This window comes from Typha angustifolia, chromosome 2, assembly GCF_048772165.1.
Source record: "Typha angustifolia cultivar Huaian chromosome 2, ASM4877216v1, whole genome shotgun sequence".
NCBI classification, from domain to species: domain Eukaryota; kingdom Viridiplantae; phylum Streptophyta; class Magnoliopsida; order Poales; family Typhaceae; genus Typha; species Typha angustifolia.
Window position 1 is genome coordinate 9,383,006 of NC_133240.1, and position 19,154 is coordinate 9,402,159.

Below are 19,154 nucleotides of genomic sequence, written 5' to 3' on the forward strand. Positions count from 1 at the left end.
TACGGGCAACAGCATGGAACGGTGCTCATGGACTGGATCAGGCTTAGCCTAATATAAAAATAACTGGAGCACGAGTTTGAACAAGTCTTACTCGATTCATTCGTACACTAGTTTTGGACAGGGTTTGGGGTTTAAGTTTCTTCTGACCCGATCTAATTCATGCTTATATTGTTAGGTGGCCAATTACAGATGGTCTTAGTCATTCGATTTTGAATTTTATTAGAAATAAAATAGACTAAAATCAGGAACCAGATTATATAATTGGTCTCTCATTAATTAGACAGAGCTGGGACTGAAGCGGGCCCGAGTCGACATTTAGCTCTATTTGATCGAGTTGCATATTGGGCTACGAGTCAATGGTGTTTTTAAACACTCTTATAGCCCCAACTATATTCTCCGCTTACACAACTTGTACAAAATTTATCCCTTCTCTATCTAGAACACAGTCAAAAAGAACAACTTCACAGCTTTATTAAAACATATACATAGGTTTAACTGGAGAGATTTAGTTTAGCACTACAATGCATGTAGAAAACAGCACCCCGACCACAACTAAAAAACCTTAATCGTAACTGATACTAGGAGATATATACTTGTTTCCCTAAACGCTTGGAGTACGTTGGAAATGATGCAACTATATATCAACGCCCTTCTCCAATAGTTACAATGGCATTGCCTTCCATAGTATGATTGCCAGTAGTATCTGCTGCAGTAAAGCTTGATGTTTCACCGAGTTCACAATCCATCTCCTCTGAATTTGGCTGCGACCATAAGCTCTGCTCCAACCTTCGCAGCCTCTCAAGTACTTCGGCGACTTCCTTCATTGTTGGCCTTTCCACACCTTTAAAGCTCAGACACCGATCGATAAGCTCTGCAATCTCTTGAAACAATTCCGCATCTCCTTCATGCTTAACCTGGTCGTCCAGAATCTCGAATAACTTACCCTCCCTCATTGCTGAATTGAAATAGAAGACGAGGCTTCTCTCTTCCTCTGATCCCTCAAAGTAAAGCGCTCGTTTTCCAGTGAGAAGCTCTAATAGAACCACTGCAAAGCTATAGACGTCGCTTTTATCCGTCAACTGGCATGTCTGCATGTACTCTGGATCTAAGTAACCGCATGTCCCTTGCACTAATGTAGCTAATTGAGTTTCATCCGTGGGAGCAAGCTTTGCAGTTCCAAAGTCTGACACCTTTGCAGTTAATTGCTCATCTAGTAGTATGTTTGCGGACTTGACATCTCCGTGAAGAATAGGAGGGGAAGCCCATGAGTGAAGATAAGCCAATGCTTGTGCTGACTCTATGGCGATCTTTAGACGCGTATCCAAAGGCATGGGCCATTTTACATTCACATCATGAAGATGGTGAAAGAGGGTGCGATTTGATATAAACTCATAGACCAACATAGGAACTTCGACCTCTAAACAACAACCCAAAAGTTTAACCACATTCTTATGGTTGATCTGGGAAAGTATAAGCGTCTCCCGTGTGTACTCCTTAAGTCGGCTCTCATCCATGATCCTCGACTTCTTAACAGCCACCGTTCTTTTGTCTTCTAAAACACCTCCATAAACGATGCCCTGGCCACCACGTCCGATGATGGAGGTTTTGTCGAAGTTGTTGGTAGCTTTCGTAAGTTCTTCACGCGTATATATCCTGAAGGTGGTAGGATTGTGCGAGTTGATCATCTCTTGTTGCAAAAGAAGACCACCGTTCTGTTCAAAGAACTTCCTTTTGGTTCTACTAAGCTTATTCTTTTCAAATCCCAAGTATGCCAAAAAACAGGTAGCTACTAAGAAGAAGATGCCAATGCCGCCGCCTGTTCATCATAGTACATGAGGGAGGAAGAAGAAAACCAAAAAACCCGTACGTAATTAAAGACGTCTTGTTTGTTACCTATAACGGGTTTGAGGAAATCCATTTTGTCATCTTTATGGCAACCGTGTCTCTCGTCAGCATTCCCCTTCGTTCCTCTCGGGCAAGTGCAGCTGTAGCCCCCTTCAAGGTTTGTGCACTCCCAAAAGCAAGTTCTGTTGTCTCCCTTCGGCGCGCACTCGTCAATATCTGCCATCCCATTTAGGTTAAAAGAAATAACTTTAGTTACAGTACAAGAAAGATGAAGTGTAATTATATTAACCTTGGCATCCATTGACCATGAATGGGTTGCCCTCGTAACCTTGTGCGCATTTGCAAGTATATCCTTGAGGTCTGGTCGAGTTCTGGCAGACGCTGTTTGCACTGCGGCAAGGATAGTCCGGTCGGCGTTTTGCCTCCGGGCAGGATGCATTGGGGATGACCCAGTCGAGCATTACCGGGTACCCTGTTTTCTTAACTCTGTTGTTTAAGAAATCCTGTCCCGGGAGATCATTCACACTGAAATTGTACCACCCCTTCTCGACCAGCATGCCGAAGCTACAAGGACTGTATGTCCAAACGTCGGTGTGGTTTAAATTCCCCAAAGTCACATAGAAATAGTCGAGACCCGTGGTGATGTTGGTCTGGCAGCAGCCCTTCCTCGTACATAAGCCGCCACTGGCGACGCTGTCCAGCTTCTTGCATCTCGACGAGCACCCGGACCCGTAAATATCATCCCCATTCTGACCTTCGATGTAGCCGACGGTTGCGCAACCGATTGCTGTTAACACGTTGCGCGTGTCGGAAAACAGGTATGCCGTGGCCGAGATGTTGATCACCATGTCGGACCAATCAGTATTGTTGTTCCCGGCATAGCAATCGTACGCGGCGTCCTCCAAGAGAACGCGCACATTGGCCGGCACCAAGGATATCTCCAAGACCTGCATCTGGGTATTGATGTCAGGATTTATGAAAGCTCTAGGAGGGGAAAAAGAGTCGTTGCAGGAGACGTTCAAGCCCTCGACATAGCATCCGTCGCCGATGCCGAAAGGGTGAGGTACGCTCACGTCGCCGCACTTATCTCGGCAGCCTGGCAGTGATATGTTCGCGGCCGAGGCAACGCCAAGCAGCAACACTATCAATACGTGCAGTTTCATGACCATCACTTGGTGTTGCATTTGGAACTCTCGCTGCATGCTATCTATGCTCTCCTCAAAGACTAGTGGGATCGATGTATTATAGTAGAAGTGGTGGTTACTATTCGGTTAAAATTCACCCACCTACCTTGTTTTGACCCTTGTGGAGCTTACATCATAAACAAACAAACAAACAAACAAACAGACAGACAAACAGCCAGTCAACGATGTCTGGATTCTTGAACATGGAAATGGCAATCATGATTTATAAACCTCTTCGTTGTATACGTACCTGTTCAAGAAGCTATGCACTTCTTAAACTAACATCATCGCAAGTCAACTAGTCGTCGCATGTGCCATAAAACTTTGTAGGTATTAATCGTAGGATAAATAGGTGACGACTAAATTGTTTTTGATACAAGAGTTAGAAACTGAACTAAATTCAACGGATTCAAACTATAGACATCTTAAAATTCTGCTGCATATTAACCCTAACATTTATATATATTTTTTAAAATTTTGTACTATTTTACTAAAACATAATAATTTTAATGGTGAGTTGAAACTATATGTATTGTTTTGTTTCTGCATAGAAGAGAGAAATCTAGAAAATGTGCAACTTTGTATTGTGAGGTTGTGGTTAGTAAGGTGGATAAAGTTTCAGCCACTTGAAAGTTGCTGCTAAGTCTTCAAACGACTTTAGCTTAAAGTTTAAGCTGACTGCATGCTGCACGTCGTTTAAAGATTACAGCAATATTAAGACTCCTTTTCGAGTTTTTGGCTAATTTAAGGTGACGATAAGAGATACTTATTTATAAAAAAATTATATTAATGTATGTCTCTAATCTTAAAAAAATTACTAATATATAATTCTTAGAAATCCACTAGTAAATAACTGATATCTCTGCACGTATTATATTGGAAGCTCAACCATTACATCAAGTGGCACTGACAACTTTTTTTACTACCAATTGATCTAGAGTTGTTAGATATCTTGCTCATAACCAAAGAGGTCATGAGTTCAACTCCAATTCCAAATAATATTATAGAGAAATTATTTGGTGGTTAGCGGTTTGGTGGCTTGGCTCGATTCGATTGATGGCTCGGCATTGCAGTTAAGTTGGAGGAATAGCTTTGGCAACACAATAGCTTAGAAAATGTTTCAGCGGTGTTTGATTCGAAACAATTGTTCAACAACGTATATGACTTGAAATCTAAATTAGACAGCTTAAAACTCAGTGGAGCTTAAGTGACTCTGTATCTAGGAAGGGTTGCCCATTTGTCCAATTCAAATTTAGCCTTCGAACTCATGAATGATAAAATTATATTTAAAAAAAAAAACTAGAGGATTTGTTGACATACTAGCTTTATTTTATATACTGTTAAACATCTTTATTCCAAAATTTAATTATTCTACTTTTAAGTTATAACACATCTTTATTCCGAATATCCGCCTAATCGCCAGAATAAACAACTCACTCCCCACTGGTAAGAGGTGCCTCCGTCCAACCTCCATTGTCTTTCATGCTCAGTCCATCCAAGCATGAGAGCTGCATTTTATTGCTGTGTCATCTTCAACGGAATGGAATAAATATTAACCCCTTCCTTTATACACAGAATCCATCAATCGTAATCATATAAAATAGATCATTTTCTATGAAAATTTATAATCAAATAATTTCATTACATCCCTTCCGTCTACATTATATTTTGTAGTGTATATCTCATAGGGATAAATGACACGGATATAGCCTCTGACGGGTCCAAACCCGTCGTCTCTTTGCAAAAATGTCTCTCGTCATCTCTACCCAGGTTCACTTGGACAAGATCAGATAGGTTTTGGCTTTTGAAACGAAACACTCCTCTGAAATAAAGTACCTAAGCTAAGCTTCAAATTTAATTAATTAGTCTTAATTTTAAATCAGTAGAGAAGCATATGGAGTAGAGAAGCATCAAAGTGGCTGATATATGGCATAGTATACGAGGAATAATTACATGCCCTTTCCTGGAATAAACATTATAATGGAATATTTGGTGGAGAACCACCCACTAAATCTATCTTAATCTGAAGTACTTTAATGCGCAATATCTCATCAATCATTCCCTCCGTAGCTTTTCTTGCTTCTTTTTTTTATACAAAAAGTAAAGCCCACCTATTTAGTATTTCAATCAGTAGGAATCTAAGTACGAAAAAAGTTGAGAGGAGAAATGGACCACTTGATTCTTCCAGGAGATGAAGTTCCAGACTTCCACCTTTGCTTCCTTCGTTCCCCTCCCTGCTTGTTTTATACCATGATTACCATCACAAGATTTGTGTCTAGTGAGTAAGCTGGGATTCGAACCCTGAGCCTTAAAATTATTAGAATAGTCGAAGACTTATCCCAAATTAAAGGGCTTCAAGCTCAGATCCTATCCCATCCAGCAGAGCTCCTCTTCAAACTTAGATTGAAATTAGTTTCAAGCCTAACTGATGCTAAAAATTTCTAAACTAAGGTGGCATTTGGGTCATGCATAAACATACTTATTTATGAATTAATTAAGTATTCCTAAATATATTGTAAGACCAAAGACTAACTTACATATATTTTGATTAAATATCTGCATAAGATAAGTCATGTACCAAATTACATAAAATCTTATCGCACATAAAAATATACAATAAAATTATCATATTTTTAAAAATTAATAATTACCGTTAACATACTTATTCATAGTAACATAATTATTAGACCTAGCTTACCTAGGCTCGACACATTACGCCCCCACATTCCTATAATTTTTTAAGAGGACATTAGATATTTAATTTATTAAATACCACTAAGAAAGATAACCAAATTATCTTCGTGGAAGACCCATTGCACTAAGCTTATTACAATATCATAATTGTTACAGCAAGACCCGTTATGCTCAGGCCATTACACCCAAGGCAGGCTGGGCTGCGAATAAATACTGAAAGCTCAATCCATAACAAGATTTATATTCTCAATCTTTCTTATTTTTAATGTCAAATATTGTAAAAATTCCATAATGAGATAATGTAAAAGGGCAGACAAGTTAAAAACAATTAATAATTTTAATACAAAATTATTTCATGTTAGTTTTGATTAAAAAACTAACAATTTCACATAGATTAAACACCATAAAATATTTAAGGTACATAAATAAAAGTTTAGGGAGAGACTTCATAAATTTGACTTAACCATAAGAGTGTAAAATATATTACTCTAAAATTCCCAGGCGCTTAGTCATGTTTTGCCTAATTTTGAGCAAGTCACACTATATTTGTTTTCTAATCTAGATTTAATTCTAATATTGATTCAAATACTGACTCCTAATGCATGTCAGATGCAAAAGATTATCATCAACATCTCCACCATCATTATAATGTAAATTAGAATCACAAAATGTTATCCTTTTCTTAAAAAATCAATCACAAAATCTTATCTCAAAGGTCAGAAGGGAAAAAGAACAAGTCCTTTCGATTTTCTAAGTAACTTAAGTAACTGGAGAACAGTATGAAAAATTGAAAATGACAATTACTTTCTTGCTGTTGTCTTGACATCATTTCTTCATGTTATGTTTAGCATCTGTTTTTGTTCTTTTTCTTTTTAACTTTGATGGAAAATAGCCTCCATTTTGCTTGGACTACTCATCTTTTTCTCTAATGTACTTTCTCTTTTGCAATTCTATAAGGAGCAAATAACAAATAATAGCATCATTAATACCTGCGCACAGTTTCTCAACCACTGGCCTTAGCCATCAGTTCTGCTAGGGTTTTGACTCTTGGGTCTTCGGGCGGCGCCACCGCCAGCAGCTTGTCTCCTCTCCCCTCCATTACCCTCCCTTTCTCTCTTCCCCCCTCTTTTCTATTCATCTCCTCCTCGCCCCTGTTGATGATAATAATGTTCTGCTCCATTGCAATTTTCCTGCAATCAGTTCTGTAGGCAATCTATCCCGAGACCAGACAAAGCTTCGCTTCAATTTCGAGATCAGGCTCGAAGCGAGACTTGATGACACACATAAAAGCAATGCATGTTTCATGAAGCTCTAGGATCCATGCAGGATAGGATGTCATGAATGTCAAAATCGAACGAGATTATCTTCTTTAATCTACTGGTGTCCAACTAGTGACGACTATATTTATCTCGTGAACCTTAAGTTCTGTTTTCCAATTTATGTATACTGGTGTTGAAATATATGACTTCACTAAGTTTGAGACAACTTTTGATAGATGTGTTTATCCCTATGTAGGACAAGGACACCATCACAATTAGATCTTAGTAGATTATAAAATCTCAAGTACAAATTCCAAATGCAACAATGGTGAACAACACAACTGAACTTCTTTCCCATTCTTCTACTATTATAAACTGCAGTCCAAAATGTTAGCATATACTAAGTAATGGCAAATTCAAACTGATACATCTCGAACTCATTAACCTGATACAAAGATAGATGCCCCCCTTCAAGACAACCCAGATGAGATATTCATCCCTGCCATCGAAAGTAAACAAGCACAAGGTCATGCACTATAACTTGGATTCAAATTAATGGGGTTGGAAGAGGGATTAAAAAAAAATCTTTTATAACTACCATTTTTATTGGATTATTTGAAAATTTTAACAGCAAATAAATACATAAACACAATCATCAAACCGATCGAAGAAGAAGGGTCTTGGAAACCCTAACTTTTGGGGACGGAGTGGAGGAAACCCAACCCTAGATCTGGGAGAGGAAAGGATGAGGGCGGTGGTCGTACCATGGAAGGGTGCTGGGGATTTGGGAGGAGGGAATCAAGCGATGTCGGCGTCGTCGAAGTCGTCCTCGAAGGAGTTGAAGAAGTCGGCGTCGAGGGGGACGTGCTGCTTGTCGAAATCGAGGATGTCGGTTGGGTCGGCGTCGTCGACTTCCATGCCGACCTGCTCCTCCTCCATGTCCTGCTGCTCCAACAAATAGGCGTTCGTCGGAGTCTTCATCTCTCTCGCTAATCGGCTTCTCTCTCTCTCTCTCTCTTTATTTTGTAGACAGTTTCTTTTATATTTTTGGCAATAGGTTGCTTATGGTATAAATGCTAATTGGCTTTCTCTCACAAAATAAATAAATAAATAAATAAATAAATCTAGTGCTCTCTTAAAAAATAATATTTATACTTACCACTTCTAAACTATCGTCATCCTTTGTCATATACCCAAAGCAAATTTTTTTAATACCCACATAAATCGTTTAAGCCAAAAAAAAAAAAAAAAAAAAAAAATCTATATAAATCTCTTAGTTTAGGATTTAAGTGGTATTTTTTTTTTGAGAGGCTTATATAGTAACGATTTTAAAAAATGATAATAGTTTGAAAGAGTTAAGTATAATTAATCTTAAAAAAATGAAAACAAAAATGCTGCTTCCGAGTTTAATCGTTGGATATTAGTAGTGTTTGGTGGAGTACATCTCACGAGATAATGATTTATAAAAAAGGAGCTTTTAAGTGTAAACTATCTATCTTTGGAGGGTTTTTCTATGCAGATTATGATTTTGATTTTGATTTTGAATTCTCTTGTGATTCGGACTTGTCACACTATATCCTATTGCAAGAAGTGTATTACTTTTAGTCTTGTCGAGTTGGCTTCTAAGCAAGCTCAACTAAAAATGAATTTAAATTCTAAAATATAGTTTAGGTCCGGCTCATCTACATTCGAGCTAAGACCAAGCTAAAGCCTAATTTTAGCTCGAACCATAAACGAGCCCATACAAATTTTAAATAAATCAAGCTCAATTTAAATCTTAAATGAGTTCATTCAAGTTTAATGAGCCGATTCATTGGATCAAAATCTAATAATTATAAATTATACATAGTATAGTATATAAATAATTTTGACAACCCTATGAGCCTTAAGAGCAAGAGTAATAGTACTATTAAGGCCTTTGATAAGGATCCTGAGGTACTCTATAATGTTATTGATGATTGGGATACACAACACAGCAGGACCACTGACATTTAAATATCACATAATTTATAATGCTGCCAAAAATAAAATAAAAAGTCAATCAAAGTTCTACTTATTGTTGCTGTTCATCTTGGAAGAATAGAATAAGATCTTATTATTGCTTGGCTCCACCACTGTTTGAATCCAGCTTGTAGTCGTTGATAAATCGTAACAAAATGAAGAAAATATTCTCGCTGCTCCTCGTAGTTAATGGACGTGCAATCGGAACCCCAGGAAGACACTCATTGATCCAAGTACAATAATGCTGAAGAACCAACTTCTTTGAACACCTCGTAACTCGCATCCATTTGATGGAGAGCGTTGAGCAGGAAAGCTGTCATAGAAACATAAAATGTTGTAAGAAATTTAAATTATATCGTCATTTCTCTATCTAAACTAGTAGATTAAGAACCATATGCAACTTACCATTAATTGGTGAGTTTTTTATGCAATGACTAAAAGATCTTAATTGCCTCACCTATTGTTTGAAGTAACTTTTCCAACATCCGACAAGCACTTCTCAGGTTGTCGTACTATGTATATTTGATCTCCTGTGCTGTTTTCTCCATATAAATTCTGATTATGATGCCATGTCCACAAGGCAAATGTTGAATTGATAGCCTGTTCAAGAGAACCAAAAATGAATAAGAAATGTGTATCACGCTCTGTAAATATTATAACTCATTAGTATCTGTAACATTCGAGGTGTGTCACTAGGTGTAACGATAAGGTTTTCTGCTCTTCTAAAATTTATGTCTGGAAGTAGTCTCTTCTGAAATGAGGGTAGAGTTATGAACCTCAAGAATTCCATGTCCGAAACTGCTCTCTCTAAATGCACTCCACTCTGGTTGCTGAGTCCAACAAAATTTTCCCTTGGCAGGACCTGATGAGAAGTTTAAGTGGCAGACTCCTCCAAATTCTGGAATATTGTCACTTTCTGAAGGACACTTTCCAGGATCATCTGCATAGTCGACGTCAATTTTCTCAATATTTCCACCATCCCCCACAGTTATATAAACTGGCCCACAAGGATCCAATGTATAGTTAAACACTCTATTCATCCTCTCGTAAGCATGAACCTGTTAAATTTTTTGAGTAAATTAGCCATGTCTATAGATGGACTAGACATATAGTTTGAGATAATTATCCATATGATGAATAGAGTTCAAGTTCTTACATGACCATTAAAGACAATATCAACACCATACTGGTATAAAAGCTCTTCCATTTCCAGTCTCATACACTCAAATTCCTGATAATGTGATGAATAGCTATTATACCAGGGTGAATGCCAAGCAGCTATAATCCAAGGGGTCACTTGGCGATCAACCTGGTGTAAGTCTACTTTAAGCCAAGAATATTGAGCACCTGCATTAATACACTGTAATATAGTTATTACAGCAAGAAGCACAAAGAATAGTTGTGAAGATTTAAAGCAACAGAATAAAACTTAAGGAGTAAGAACAAGGTACTTGTCTGGTTGTAATCAACGTATGAACCCAGCATGATAAAATGCACTCCGCCAGCATTGAATGAGTAATAGAAGCTGCTATTGGATCCACACTCTTTTGAAGGAACAGAAAAACGAGACAAGTAAGATGCAAAAGTTGCACCGCCGACTTGCGGCTCGATTTCGTGATTCCCCTCGATCACCATCATCGGAATCTTCGATGTCAGGGGTTCCATGAATCTACATCCAAATAAATGACAAGGATTTGTATACCAACATCAAGAAAAATGACAATTTATAAACAAATTTGTATTATATATTATATTATATAACTAATTAATCTAAAAGCTCAAGTTGTTAGAGAATAATATAAAGATAAATATACCTTCCCCACGCATCCCAGCGTGGTTGGTAAGTCTCTCTAATGGGCGCATTAGGGAACGAACATGAGAAGCAAGAAGTTCCATTGCCACCTGTGGTCAAGTATTGATTTGCATAGCTCATGTCTCCCACCATCAAAATTATAGTAGGGTCGTTTTGAGTTAAGTGATCAATGGTAGTTGTAGAGTTGCTGGTGAGACCTAGATCCCCAAGAACTGCAATCCTATGAGGGAAATTGTTCGCTGAAGAGGAGGGCAATGTCTCAAACGAATGCTCTTCACTCAAGGCCATCAAGGAGCTATCCCCACATTTGTAGTAGTATCTTTTTCCAGGATCGAGGCCTACAAAATGTACCAAAATAATTCACAAAAATTGGACGGGGGATAGTACCAGGTTTCAACTTTCAAGCACTCAAGGTGAAAAATGTGGTTGACCTTATTAAGGATTGGGAATTAGAGCAGGCCAAACTCACCCCCCTTTCAGTTACCATGACTAGATATTTGTTAAATATAACATATAGAAACAGTTGTTCTTTAATATTTTAAGTTTTTAGAGTAGTTGTTAAATTAATGAAGCATCTTAGCATTCATTTAAAATACATAACCTCGGTCTTTTTAAATCCAGTCAATTTCTTCTAAGGATACTATCAGGTTTCATGCATTTAGGTTAAAAACGTTGTTGACCATATCAAAATGATGAAAGGATATATGTAAGAAAAGTCGTTAAATTTCTTACCATCAATTCTGACATGGTGAATAATCCCTGAAGTATAATTTAATAAACCCTCGAAAGGATACAGTTGGCTGTAAACTTCCGCCTTCCCTCTCTTCACGAATGGATACTTTCCACTCTCTTCTCCATACCACACCTCGCTCCCCACCGTCGACGGATCCAAAGGCGTCACATTTGATCCGATCTTAGCATCACCTGCTCCCAAATCGAAATTAAAATCTCCAGTAAAACCCTAGATCCAAAACAAAACATTAAAAAAAAAAAATCCTAATCGAATCGAAAGATAGACAGCCGCACCTGTGATCCAAGAAACCCAGATCGACGTGGGGGAGAAGGAGGCGGCGATGGCGATCTGCTCCGGGAAGGGCGATTTGACCTTCTTCGCGAGGCGGGGGTCGTCGAGGGGGACGTCATCGCTGCCCCTGCGGAGAGAGGGGTCGAGCCGCCGCGTCTCCGGCAGGAAGGGGCCGTCGAGGGTCGTAGGGATCGGCTTCACCGAGGAGATCCGCAAGAGGACGAGGAGGAGGAAGAAGAGGACGCGAATAGAGCGCGTCATTGTCAACGACGGACACTGGAGATATTCTACTGTTTAAAAGAGTTTATTCTCCGGACGAAGTGAGAATATACTCTCGTATAGCACGGTAGACGGAGGCGACGCAACGACGAAGACGACGTTGACACTGTCCATGACGACGCATAAATCGAGCACATGCGAATAAGTTGGTTAAAGCGGACGAATAGTGGACTTCGTTTTATTACGAAGTACGTGCCTTATTCTCAACATGTTATCAGAGACGAGAATAGAAAATTTATTCGAAATGTAAGGCTGCTAAGTTGACATGTCATAGAATAATAATTCTTAACAAACGAGAATAACATAGTTTGGTAAGAATTAGACAGATACACCCTTGAATATTTAATAAATTATGTTAACAGTGACGCCATGGCTTTGATCACCGTGAAGAAGATGATCAACGACGAGGATACCTTTTTGTATACGAGGATTAAGCAAGTTGGATAAGGAATGTATACGTGGATACCTTTTTTTGGAGGCTCGACCAACTTAGCGTGTGATCTAGCAGTCTGTTTTCAGACGTGGCCAAAAAATTTATAATGTAGGGGGGTGATATGCAAAAGTACGTGCATACATGAAGATTACGACCACTATTATTTTAATGAAAGAAAGATAACAAGTATAGCGATAAAAGGATGGGGTATGATTTTATGTTATTCATTTTCATGTAAATTATTCAAGTTTTGATTAAAATTTTTTTATATTATAAGTGATAAATAAGTTATTTGAGTGGAGTTATTATGTTTTTGTTATAAAAGAGTTGAAATAATAAGCATAAATATGACGTATTTAATAATTGAGAAATCTGATTCAATCTTTTTGTAACTTGAATATTATTAATGTTAAACTCAAATCTGTTTAAATTCATCGGATTTTTAACGAATTATCAGGTTGAGTCAAAAAAAATCTCACCACCCCTGATTTTGGCATTCTAATGCAAAGCAAAACGGGTCACCTGTTCTATATTTCTGTTTGGGCTCTTCTTGGGCCTCACTAGTGATCCCATTCAAATTAAGAATCCCCACCTCTTGGGCCTCCTACTGGACTAACTTGCCCAGGGGTGTGCTATAAATATCTTACGAAACATAGGGTGTTAAATCCAAAATTCTCCGACCGAATGATTTAATCACAACGGCGTTTACAGGTCAAAGGAATTAATATCATGGTGGGCTTCGGGCTCGTCCTAAGAAGTACACTGACGATCCATCTCGCACCGTCCATTAAGTGAAACAACGTGCTGTCTTAGCCGTCCGATGGTCGGTAGAGATTTCCTTGTCAGGCTCTTTAAGCTGGGAAGTACCCTGTACCCGTTCGGGAAGGGAATCAGATTAGCAGAGACTTGAGAACTCATAAGACGGGTCAAAAAGTATAATATTCATTAATGATTGGAAAAATTAGAGAGGCAATTACTAATCTGTGCAAATTATTGCCAATACCAACTTGTTCATATTTATTAAGCAAGGTAGGTTAGATAGTGTCGAGATTTTTTTCATATCTTAAGTAAGAATAGTAGTTATTCCAATCAGGACACCAGATTTCTCTTTCTAATGGTTGAAATGATTAAAGGAAGCATCAGCATGCACCTTTTCTCATGTTGCCTTTCTACTCTTCCTCCCCTCCTCCACACCATTCTTTTCTCCTCATAGCAAAACCCAAATCAAATTCAACTTTTTTTTTTGTGGAAGGTCGTACTATGGATACTGCTACTTTATTCCGTCGGCTATCCGAGTCTCGAGTTTAATATCAGTCAAAGAATTAGATCACATGTGCCAGCTCAGAATAGCTTCCAGGTAGCATACTTACACGACATAGATAGTTATGCGGGTGGATAACTCTTATCAAGAGAATAAGAACAAGGAGATACCAGGCCCACTTGTAGAATACCTACACATGCAAGCTCTGTAACGGTCTTGTACGAGATGGACGTCTCTTATCCACGACAAAATTTTACACCCATAGATCTAATCCAGACGTTGGAAAAGCGTATCAGACAAAACGTATGAACGTTGCCCGTTGCCGGTTGCCACCTACTTATTCTAATCTCTTATTCTTGCCGCGAATAAGTAAGAAATAGTAGAGCACTACCCAAAACTTGCGCCTGAAGCAGGGGACTGTTTAGCTTTTAACTCAATCGAGTGCCCCCTATATCCGTGGTCTTATTCTCGAATAAGTGTCTTCTATTTATCCAAGCATGTAATAGTGATACAGGATAAGTTGAGTGTGCTCGGATAGCGTATTCGACAAGCGTGAAAGCGTGCGATGATGCGAGGCGTGGCGTTGGGTCGTCCACGATCCTCGCCGGGAAGCAACCCCAAATTATTAGTATGAGGGGTTTACACTGTAATTAGCACATAACGAAACCTAAACACGCGCCGGGGAAACCGGCGATAGTCGGTACGGGGATCCTACGTGTGATCCCGTGGGCCCCACTCCCCTCCCTTGGAGGAGTTTTTTTTTACAGTAAGACTAACAGATAGGTGGCGATTTATATAATTAAAAAAAAACTTAATTAGTTAATGAGAGAGAGAGAGAGAGAGAGTGGACGTTTACAGTGTCGTGTGAGAGACTGGAATATGCTGCTTCTCACGTGCCGAGACACGAGATAATTGGTATATCGAAACCGTTATAACGGCGTCTTGAAGCAAGGCTCGAGGTCAGGCGAAGGTTAAGACGGTTAAAGTTAACCGTAGTTAGAGAAAAAGCGAATCGCGAGCGAATCTCTCTATAAAGGGCCATTCCCTCACACTCCATTGGAGCTACTAGCTCAGAACGTTCTTTTCTCTTCTTTCTCTCGTCTTCTCTATTCCTTTTTTCTTTATCAGAGAGCGGGAGAGAAGAGAGAGAGTGTGTGATAGAAATGGCGGCTTCTTTGTGGTGCGTTCGACTGCTACTTCTAGGGATTATGATTGTTACCGCGGGAGGACTCGGGTGGATTGGGCGCGAGAACTTGACCAATTCGAGGTGCATTCGATCCCTTTTGCCTAGTTTTTGTATAGTTTTACTCCAATGTAGCTTTAGCAAATCAATGCCGGTGCAGATTTGTAAGGAATAGTGATGGAATTGAAGGTTTTCCTGCAGTGGATGGGATCTGTTTGCTCCCGCTCCCTCTGTTTTCTATCGGAGAAAACGGATTCGGACGTAGAGATCTCACCGTGTTCTTTGGTTCTTGCAGGATTGGGGGAGCTTCGAGAAGATCCTTGAGAGAGACGATGGCGAACGAGACGACCTCTCCGTCTTCTTCCATGGCAGAGAGGTCAGTACAACAAGAATCCCGGTTCCATCTTCTCGTAGGGTTTCTGGTCTCCTTCAGATCTGCTCCGTCGGTGCTATTCTGGGAGAGATCTGGGTCGTTAATTCGTTATAGTTCGTTCGTTCATTAGTTCCTCCCACTACGCACTGCTTTCTTTTGAAAAGAAATAAAGAAACCAATCAAATCAGACCACCACTCTCTCTCTCTCTCTCCCTCCCTCTCTCTCTCTCTATCTCTCTCTCTCCCTCTCTTCCTCTCTCTCTCTCTCTCTCTCTCTCTCTCTCTCTCTCATTCGTCCAAGATAAAGACCGTGGTCAATCCCGGTGAAGAATAAACTAGTTGGTGGATACGATTCCCGGGAAACGCGATCCCGTCTTCGTTTTTTCGATTTAAATTTCGTTTACTTATTCAGAATTCCTCCCATGTGCCGCCCTCGTTTCCCGCTTCGGTCGTTGGCTATTGATTCACCTTTCGTGTTTCTTTCTGTTTACTGGTTAAATTTAGTGATGGCAATTTGGTAAATCTGGTTAATGGTAGTTACCTTGGATTCCTCGCTTACGCAGGGCAGTGGAGGGTGCAGTAGATGACCCTGAAGCGGTTGCTGCCATGGTATCTATGTAAGTATTTTGCATTTTAATCGTGTTAAAGTTTAATAACTGCCAGGAAGCTTCATTTTAATTCTAAAATCCGCCATTAATTTCTAGTTATGTTTGTCTAGTACTTTGTCTCACTACTCACTGTGCTATAGTCTGCACTCTCCCATTCCCAGCACTTGATTGTACACAGGCATGACTCTAGGAATTTGCTGCTACCTGCCGATAATTGGCAACCCACCAACAGAAGAAAAAAAAAAGAAAATCTGTCTTATATAACCCAACTTTTTCTAAAGGAGATCAGATCCTGCTATTAGCTACGAATACAACCGTACTAATATGTCGGTATGGTTTGGGAAATAAGACCCCATTCCACGGTCCGCATGTGACCGTAATTAATCTCCCATCGGATTCCAATTTTACTCGAACCCGGAAAGGATCCGAGCTCATTCCCTTATCAGTTATCACACATGGGTCACGAGTAGAGCGACAGACTCGAGGGTGGGCTTAGCCTTAAGCTCAATTCTCTTTTCACGTTGTCTGTCTGCTGCTCTGCTGCACGTCTACCAATCGGCCATTCCCACGAAAGAGTGCACTCGTTCCCGTCCTCCCTATTAAATAAGAGAGCATGTTTCCACGTTTGCCTCATTCAATTGCAACTGCTCTGGTCGCTTGCCTCTGGCGTCTCCTTCGTATGTAGAGTTGTACTTGCTATGATCACATTAATTGCTCACATGTTCTGTTTCTGTCCCATAACCTCTGTGGGTCTACTATAAACTCACCGCTTTGTCTATTTAAATGCTTCTCATGTGAAAAAGTGTCCCACCAGTTTGGTGCCCCCTCATTCTAAAATACAGTGGTAGATAAGTAATTCCGCCCCCATGCTAAAGTATAGTCAATAAAGAAGTGTACTTTTAATAATTTTAGATCTGAATTATGTCAAAAATATATATGCGGAGTCTAGGATATACAAAATTATAGCTTATTGAGCCTTCTAACTGGAAGGATACGGATTCCTATCAATGATAATGAAAAAAGAATTCAAATTCTATATGAGTTAATCTAAAGAATATTATGTCATGTCAATGGTGATCTTTTAATATATTTGTAAGGGTAACTATGATTATGTACAAGAGGCCCTAAATTATACTGTGGTTTAATTGGATAAATCAGGAGCATCGGCAACAGCACGGCCCGGCGGTCCCTGGGCTACCTCTCGTGCGGCACCGGCAACCCGATCGACGATTGCTGGCGGTGCGACCCGGACTGGCACCTCAACCGCAAGCGCCTGGCTGACTGCGCTATCGGGTTCGGGCGCAACGCTCTCGGCGGCCGAGAAGGCCGCTTCTACGTCGTCACGGATTCGGGCGACGACGACCCCGTCAACCCGAAACCTGGCACCCTCCGCTACGCCGTGATCCAGGACGACCCCCTCTGGATCGTGTTCAAGCGCGACATGGTCATCACCCTCAAGCAGGAGCTCATCATGAACAGCTTCAAGACCATCGACGGCCGCGGCGCCAACGTCCACATCGCCAACGGCGCCTGCATCACCGTCCAGTTCGTCACCAATATCATCATCCACGGCGTCCACATCCACGACTGCAAGCCCACCGGCAACGCCATGGTGCGCAGCTCCCCGTCGCACTACGGGTGGAGGACCATGGCGGATGGGGACGCCGTGTCCATCTTCGGGTCGAGCCACGTTTGGGTGGATCACTGCTCGCTGTCCAATTGCGCCGATGGACTCGTGGATGCGGTGATGTCATCCACCGCCATTACTATCTCGAACAACTACTTCACCCATCATAACGAGGTGATGCTCTTGGGGCATAGCGACTCGTACACGAGGGATAAGAACATGCAAGTGACCATAGCCTTCAACCACTTCGGCGAGGGACTTATCCAGAGGATGCCGAGGTACCATGTTTTGAAGAACCCCTTTATTTTTCTTGAAACTTTTCACTTTACGCCCTTCATTACTACTTATTCTTATTCAGACCCTATTGAAGCAAAAAACGATGTTCTAACGGTCGGATTTGGGGAAAATTACAGGTGCAGACATGGCTACTTCCATGTTGTAAATAACGACTACACCCACTGGGAGATGTACGCCATTGGCGGGAGCGCGAATCCAACCATCAACAGCCAGGGCAACCGGTATCTTGCCCCCACCAATCCCTTCGCCAAAGAGGTGGAACCCAATCTACCATCAAACTCCTCTATCTTAGCCCTTTCTCACTACCAAGATTTATTAACAGTTGAACTCCACGTATAGGTGACGAAAAGAGTGGACACAGAATCGAGTGTGTGGAAGAGATGGAACTGGAGATCAGAGGGTGACCTGCTTCTCAACGGCGCCTACTTCACCCCCTCCGGGGCCGGGGCTTCGGCCAGCTACTCGAGGGCTTCCAGCCTCGGCGCCAAGTCCTCTTCCATGGTCGGGACAATAACTTCCGGCGCCGGCGTCCTCTCGTGCCGCAAGGGCCGCCAGTGCTAGCTAGTGCATTCACCTCGACCTACGTACCCACATCTCAAAAGATTGAATTATATGGTATTTTACAGTGTTACACAGATAGCCTACCCAATTGCATTCGCAACCTCCGCCTGCTTCCGGCGCCGTTAATCCTCGTGAGGCCGGTGCGGCAGTGTTGTCGACTTGTCATTGCTTCATGTTTTTTTTATTCGAGCACGTTTCTTCTGGAATCGCCCCTGTCTGTTGTATTGCCTCTGTCTTCTATGTTTGTTCCTGCAGATGTCATAGGATGATTTAGTCGGATATGGGTATTACTTTTACGTTCATACGAAGTCGTGATGCGTCACATTATTTCAAGAGTTGATTGTAGCCGATGCATACTTATCCGAGCAAGCTGTTCCGCATATATGATATCTATCTACTCTGTTATCTTTGTCTCGTGAATATTTTTTTTTTGTCTAAGCAGCTCAGATGTCAATTTAGACTTTGTTACTGCTATCATGATTAGTTTGCTAGCTATGGATTGTAATACAAGCCTCTTCTATATCTTTATTGATAAGAGCCAAAATATGACAGGATCCGGCATGTGGGCCGATCATGTGCATCAAGTCGCACGCATCTTACAGCTATTATCGTGCTCGCTCTTATTTTATATCTCATATATTTAGTTTTTTTAAATGATCATCAAAGGATATAAATTTGAAAGAGAACATAATTAACCAATTGATTCGACCAC

The 19,154-nt window shown here is 40.5% G+C and overlaps 3 protein-coding genes and 1 long non-coding RNA gene across 6 annotated transcripts; 1 reads left to right on the plus strand and 3 right to left on the minus strand.

The window, feature by feature from the left end:
• Positions 1-467: 467 nt before the first annotated feature.
• On the minus strand, positions 468-3,784 carry LOC140777518 (wall-associated receptor kinase 5-like). Its single transcript, XM_073121682.1, has 3 exons — positions 2,135-3,784; positions 1,894-2,061; positions 468-1,816 (listed from the first exon to the last, which is right to left on the minus strand). Exons 1-3 carry the CDS (start codon positions 3,045-3,047, stop codon positions 642-644), a joined length of 2,256 nt encoding a protein of 751 aa, XP_072977783.1. The 5' UTR covers positions 3,048-3,784; the 3' UTR covers positions 468-641.
• A 1,464-nt stretch (positions 3,785-5,248) lies between these two features.
• Positions 5,249-8,032, minus strand: LOC140777527 (uncharacterized). Of its 2 annotated transcripts, XR_012107035.1 has the most exons (3): positions 7,747-8,024; positions 6,713-7,481; positions 5,249-5,263 (listed from the first exon to the last, which is right to left on the minus strand). It is a non-coding gene; the product is annotated as an uncharacterized lncRNA (long non-coding RNA). The 2 variants fall into 2 exon arrangements; XR_012107033.1 differs by lacking the exon at positions 5,249-5,263 and having other exon boundaries at positions 7,312-7,481; positions 7,747-8,032.
• An 854-nt stretch (positions 8,033-8,886) lies between these two features.
• LOC140774305 (purple acid phosphatase 23) lies at positions 8,887-12,223 on the minus strand. Of its 2 annotated transcripts, none has more exons than XM_073117254.1 (8): positions 11,823-12,081; positions 11,529-11,757; positions 10,798-11,134; positions 10,435-10,652; positions 10,140-10,330; positions 9,760-10,041; positions 9,441-9,583; positions 8,887-9,296 (listed from the first exon to the last, which is right to left on the minus strand). In XM_073117254.1, exons 1-8 carry the CDS (start codon positions 11,937-11,939, stop codon positions 9,170-9,172), a joined length of 1,644 nt encoding a protein of 547 aa, XP_072973355.1. In that variant the 5' UTR covers positions 11,940-12,081; the 3' UTR covers positions 8,887-9,169. The 2 variants fall into 2 exon arrangements, with proteins under 2 accessions (XP_072973355.1, XP_072973347.1); XM_073117246.1 differs by having other exon boundaries at positions 8,889-9,296; positions 11,529-11,720; positions 11,823-12,223.
• A 2,629-nt stretch (positions 12,224-14,852) lies between these two features.
• Positions 14,853-18,851, plus strand: LOC140774315 (probable pectate lyase 8). Its single transcript, XM_073117268.1, has 6 exons — positions 14,853-15,060; positions 15,272-15,352; positions 15,913-15,966; positions 17,116-17,862; positions 17,998-18,136; positions 18,221-18,851. Exons 1-6 carry the CDS (start codon positions 14,957-14,959, stop codon positions 18,440-18,442), a joined length of 1,347 nt encoding a protein of 448 aa, XP_072973369.1. The 5' UTR covers positions 14,853-14,956; the 3' UTR covers positions 18,443-18,851.
• Positions 18,852-19,154: the final 303 nt, after the last annotated feature.

Coding starts and splice junctions, on each gene's coding strand:
- LOC140777518 (XM_073121682.1), bottom strand. CDS start 3,047: ATGCAGCGAGAGTTCCAAATGCAACACCAAGTGATGGTCATGAAACTG. Junction 2,062..2,134: donor CATGGTCAATGGATGCCAAG/GTTAATATAATT, acceptor ATGGGATGGCAG/ATATTGACGAGTGCGCGCCG. Junction 1,817..1,893: donor TTTCCTCAAACCCGTTATAG/GTAACAAACAAG, acceptor TATGATGAACAG/GCGGCGGCATTGGCATCTTC.
- LOC140774305 (XM_073117246.1), bottom strand. CDS start 12,081: ATGACGCGCTCTATTCGCGTCCTCTTCTTCCTCCTCCTCGTCCTCTTG. Junction 10,042..10,139: donor ATATTGTCTTTAATGGTCAT/GTAAGAACTTGA, acceptor AAAATTTAACAG/GTTCATGCTTACGAGAGGAT. Junction 9,297..9,440: donor AAAGTTACTTCAAACAATAG/GTGAGGCAATTA, acceptor TTTCTATGACAG/CTTTCCTGCTCAACGCTCTC.
- LOC140774315 (XM_073117268.1), top strand. CDS start 14,957: ATGGCGGCTTCTTTGTGGTGCGTTCGACTGCTACTTCTAGGGATTATG. Junction 15,353..15,912: donor TCTTCTTCCATGGCAGAGAG/GTCAGTACAACA, acceptor TCGCTTACGCAG/GGCAGTGGAGGGTGCAGTAG. Junction 17,863..17,997: donor CTTATCCAGAGGATGCCGAG/GTACCATGTTTT, acceptor GGAAAATTACAG/GTGCAGACATGGCTACTTCC.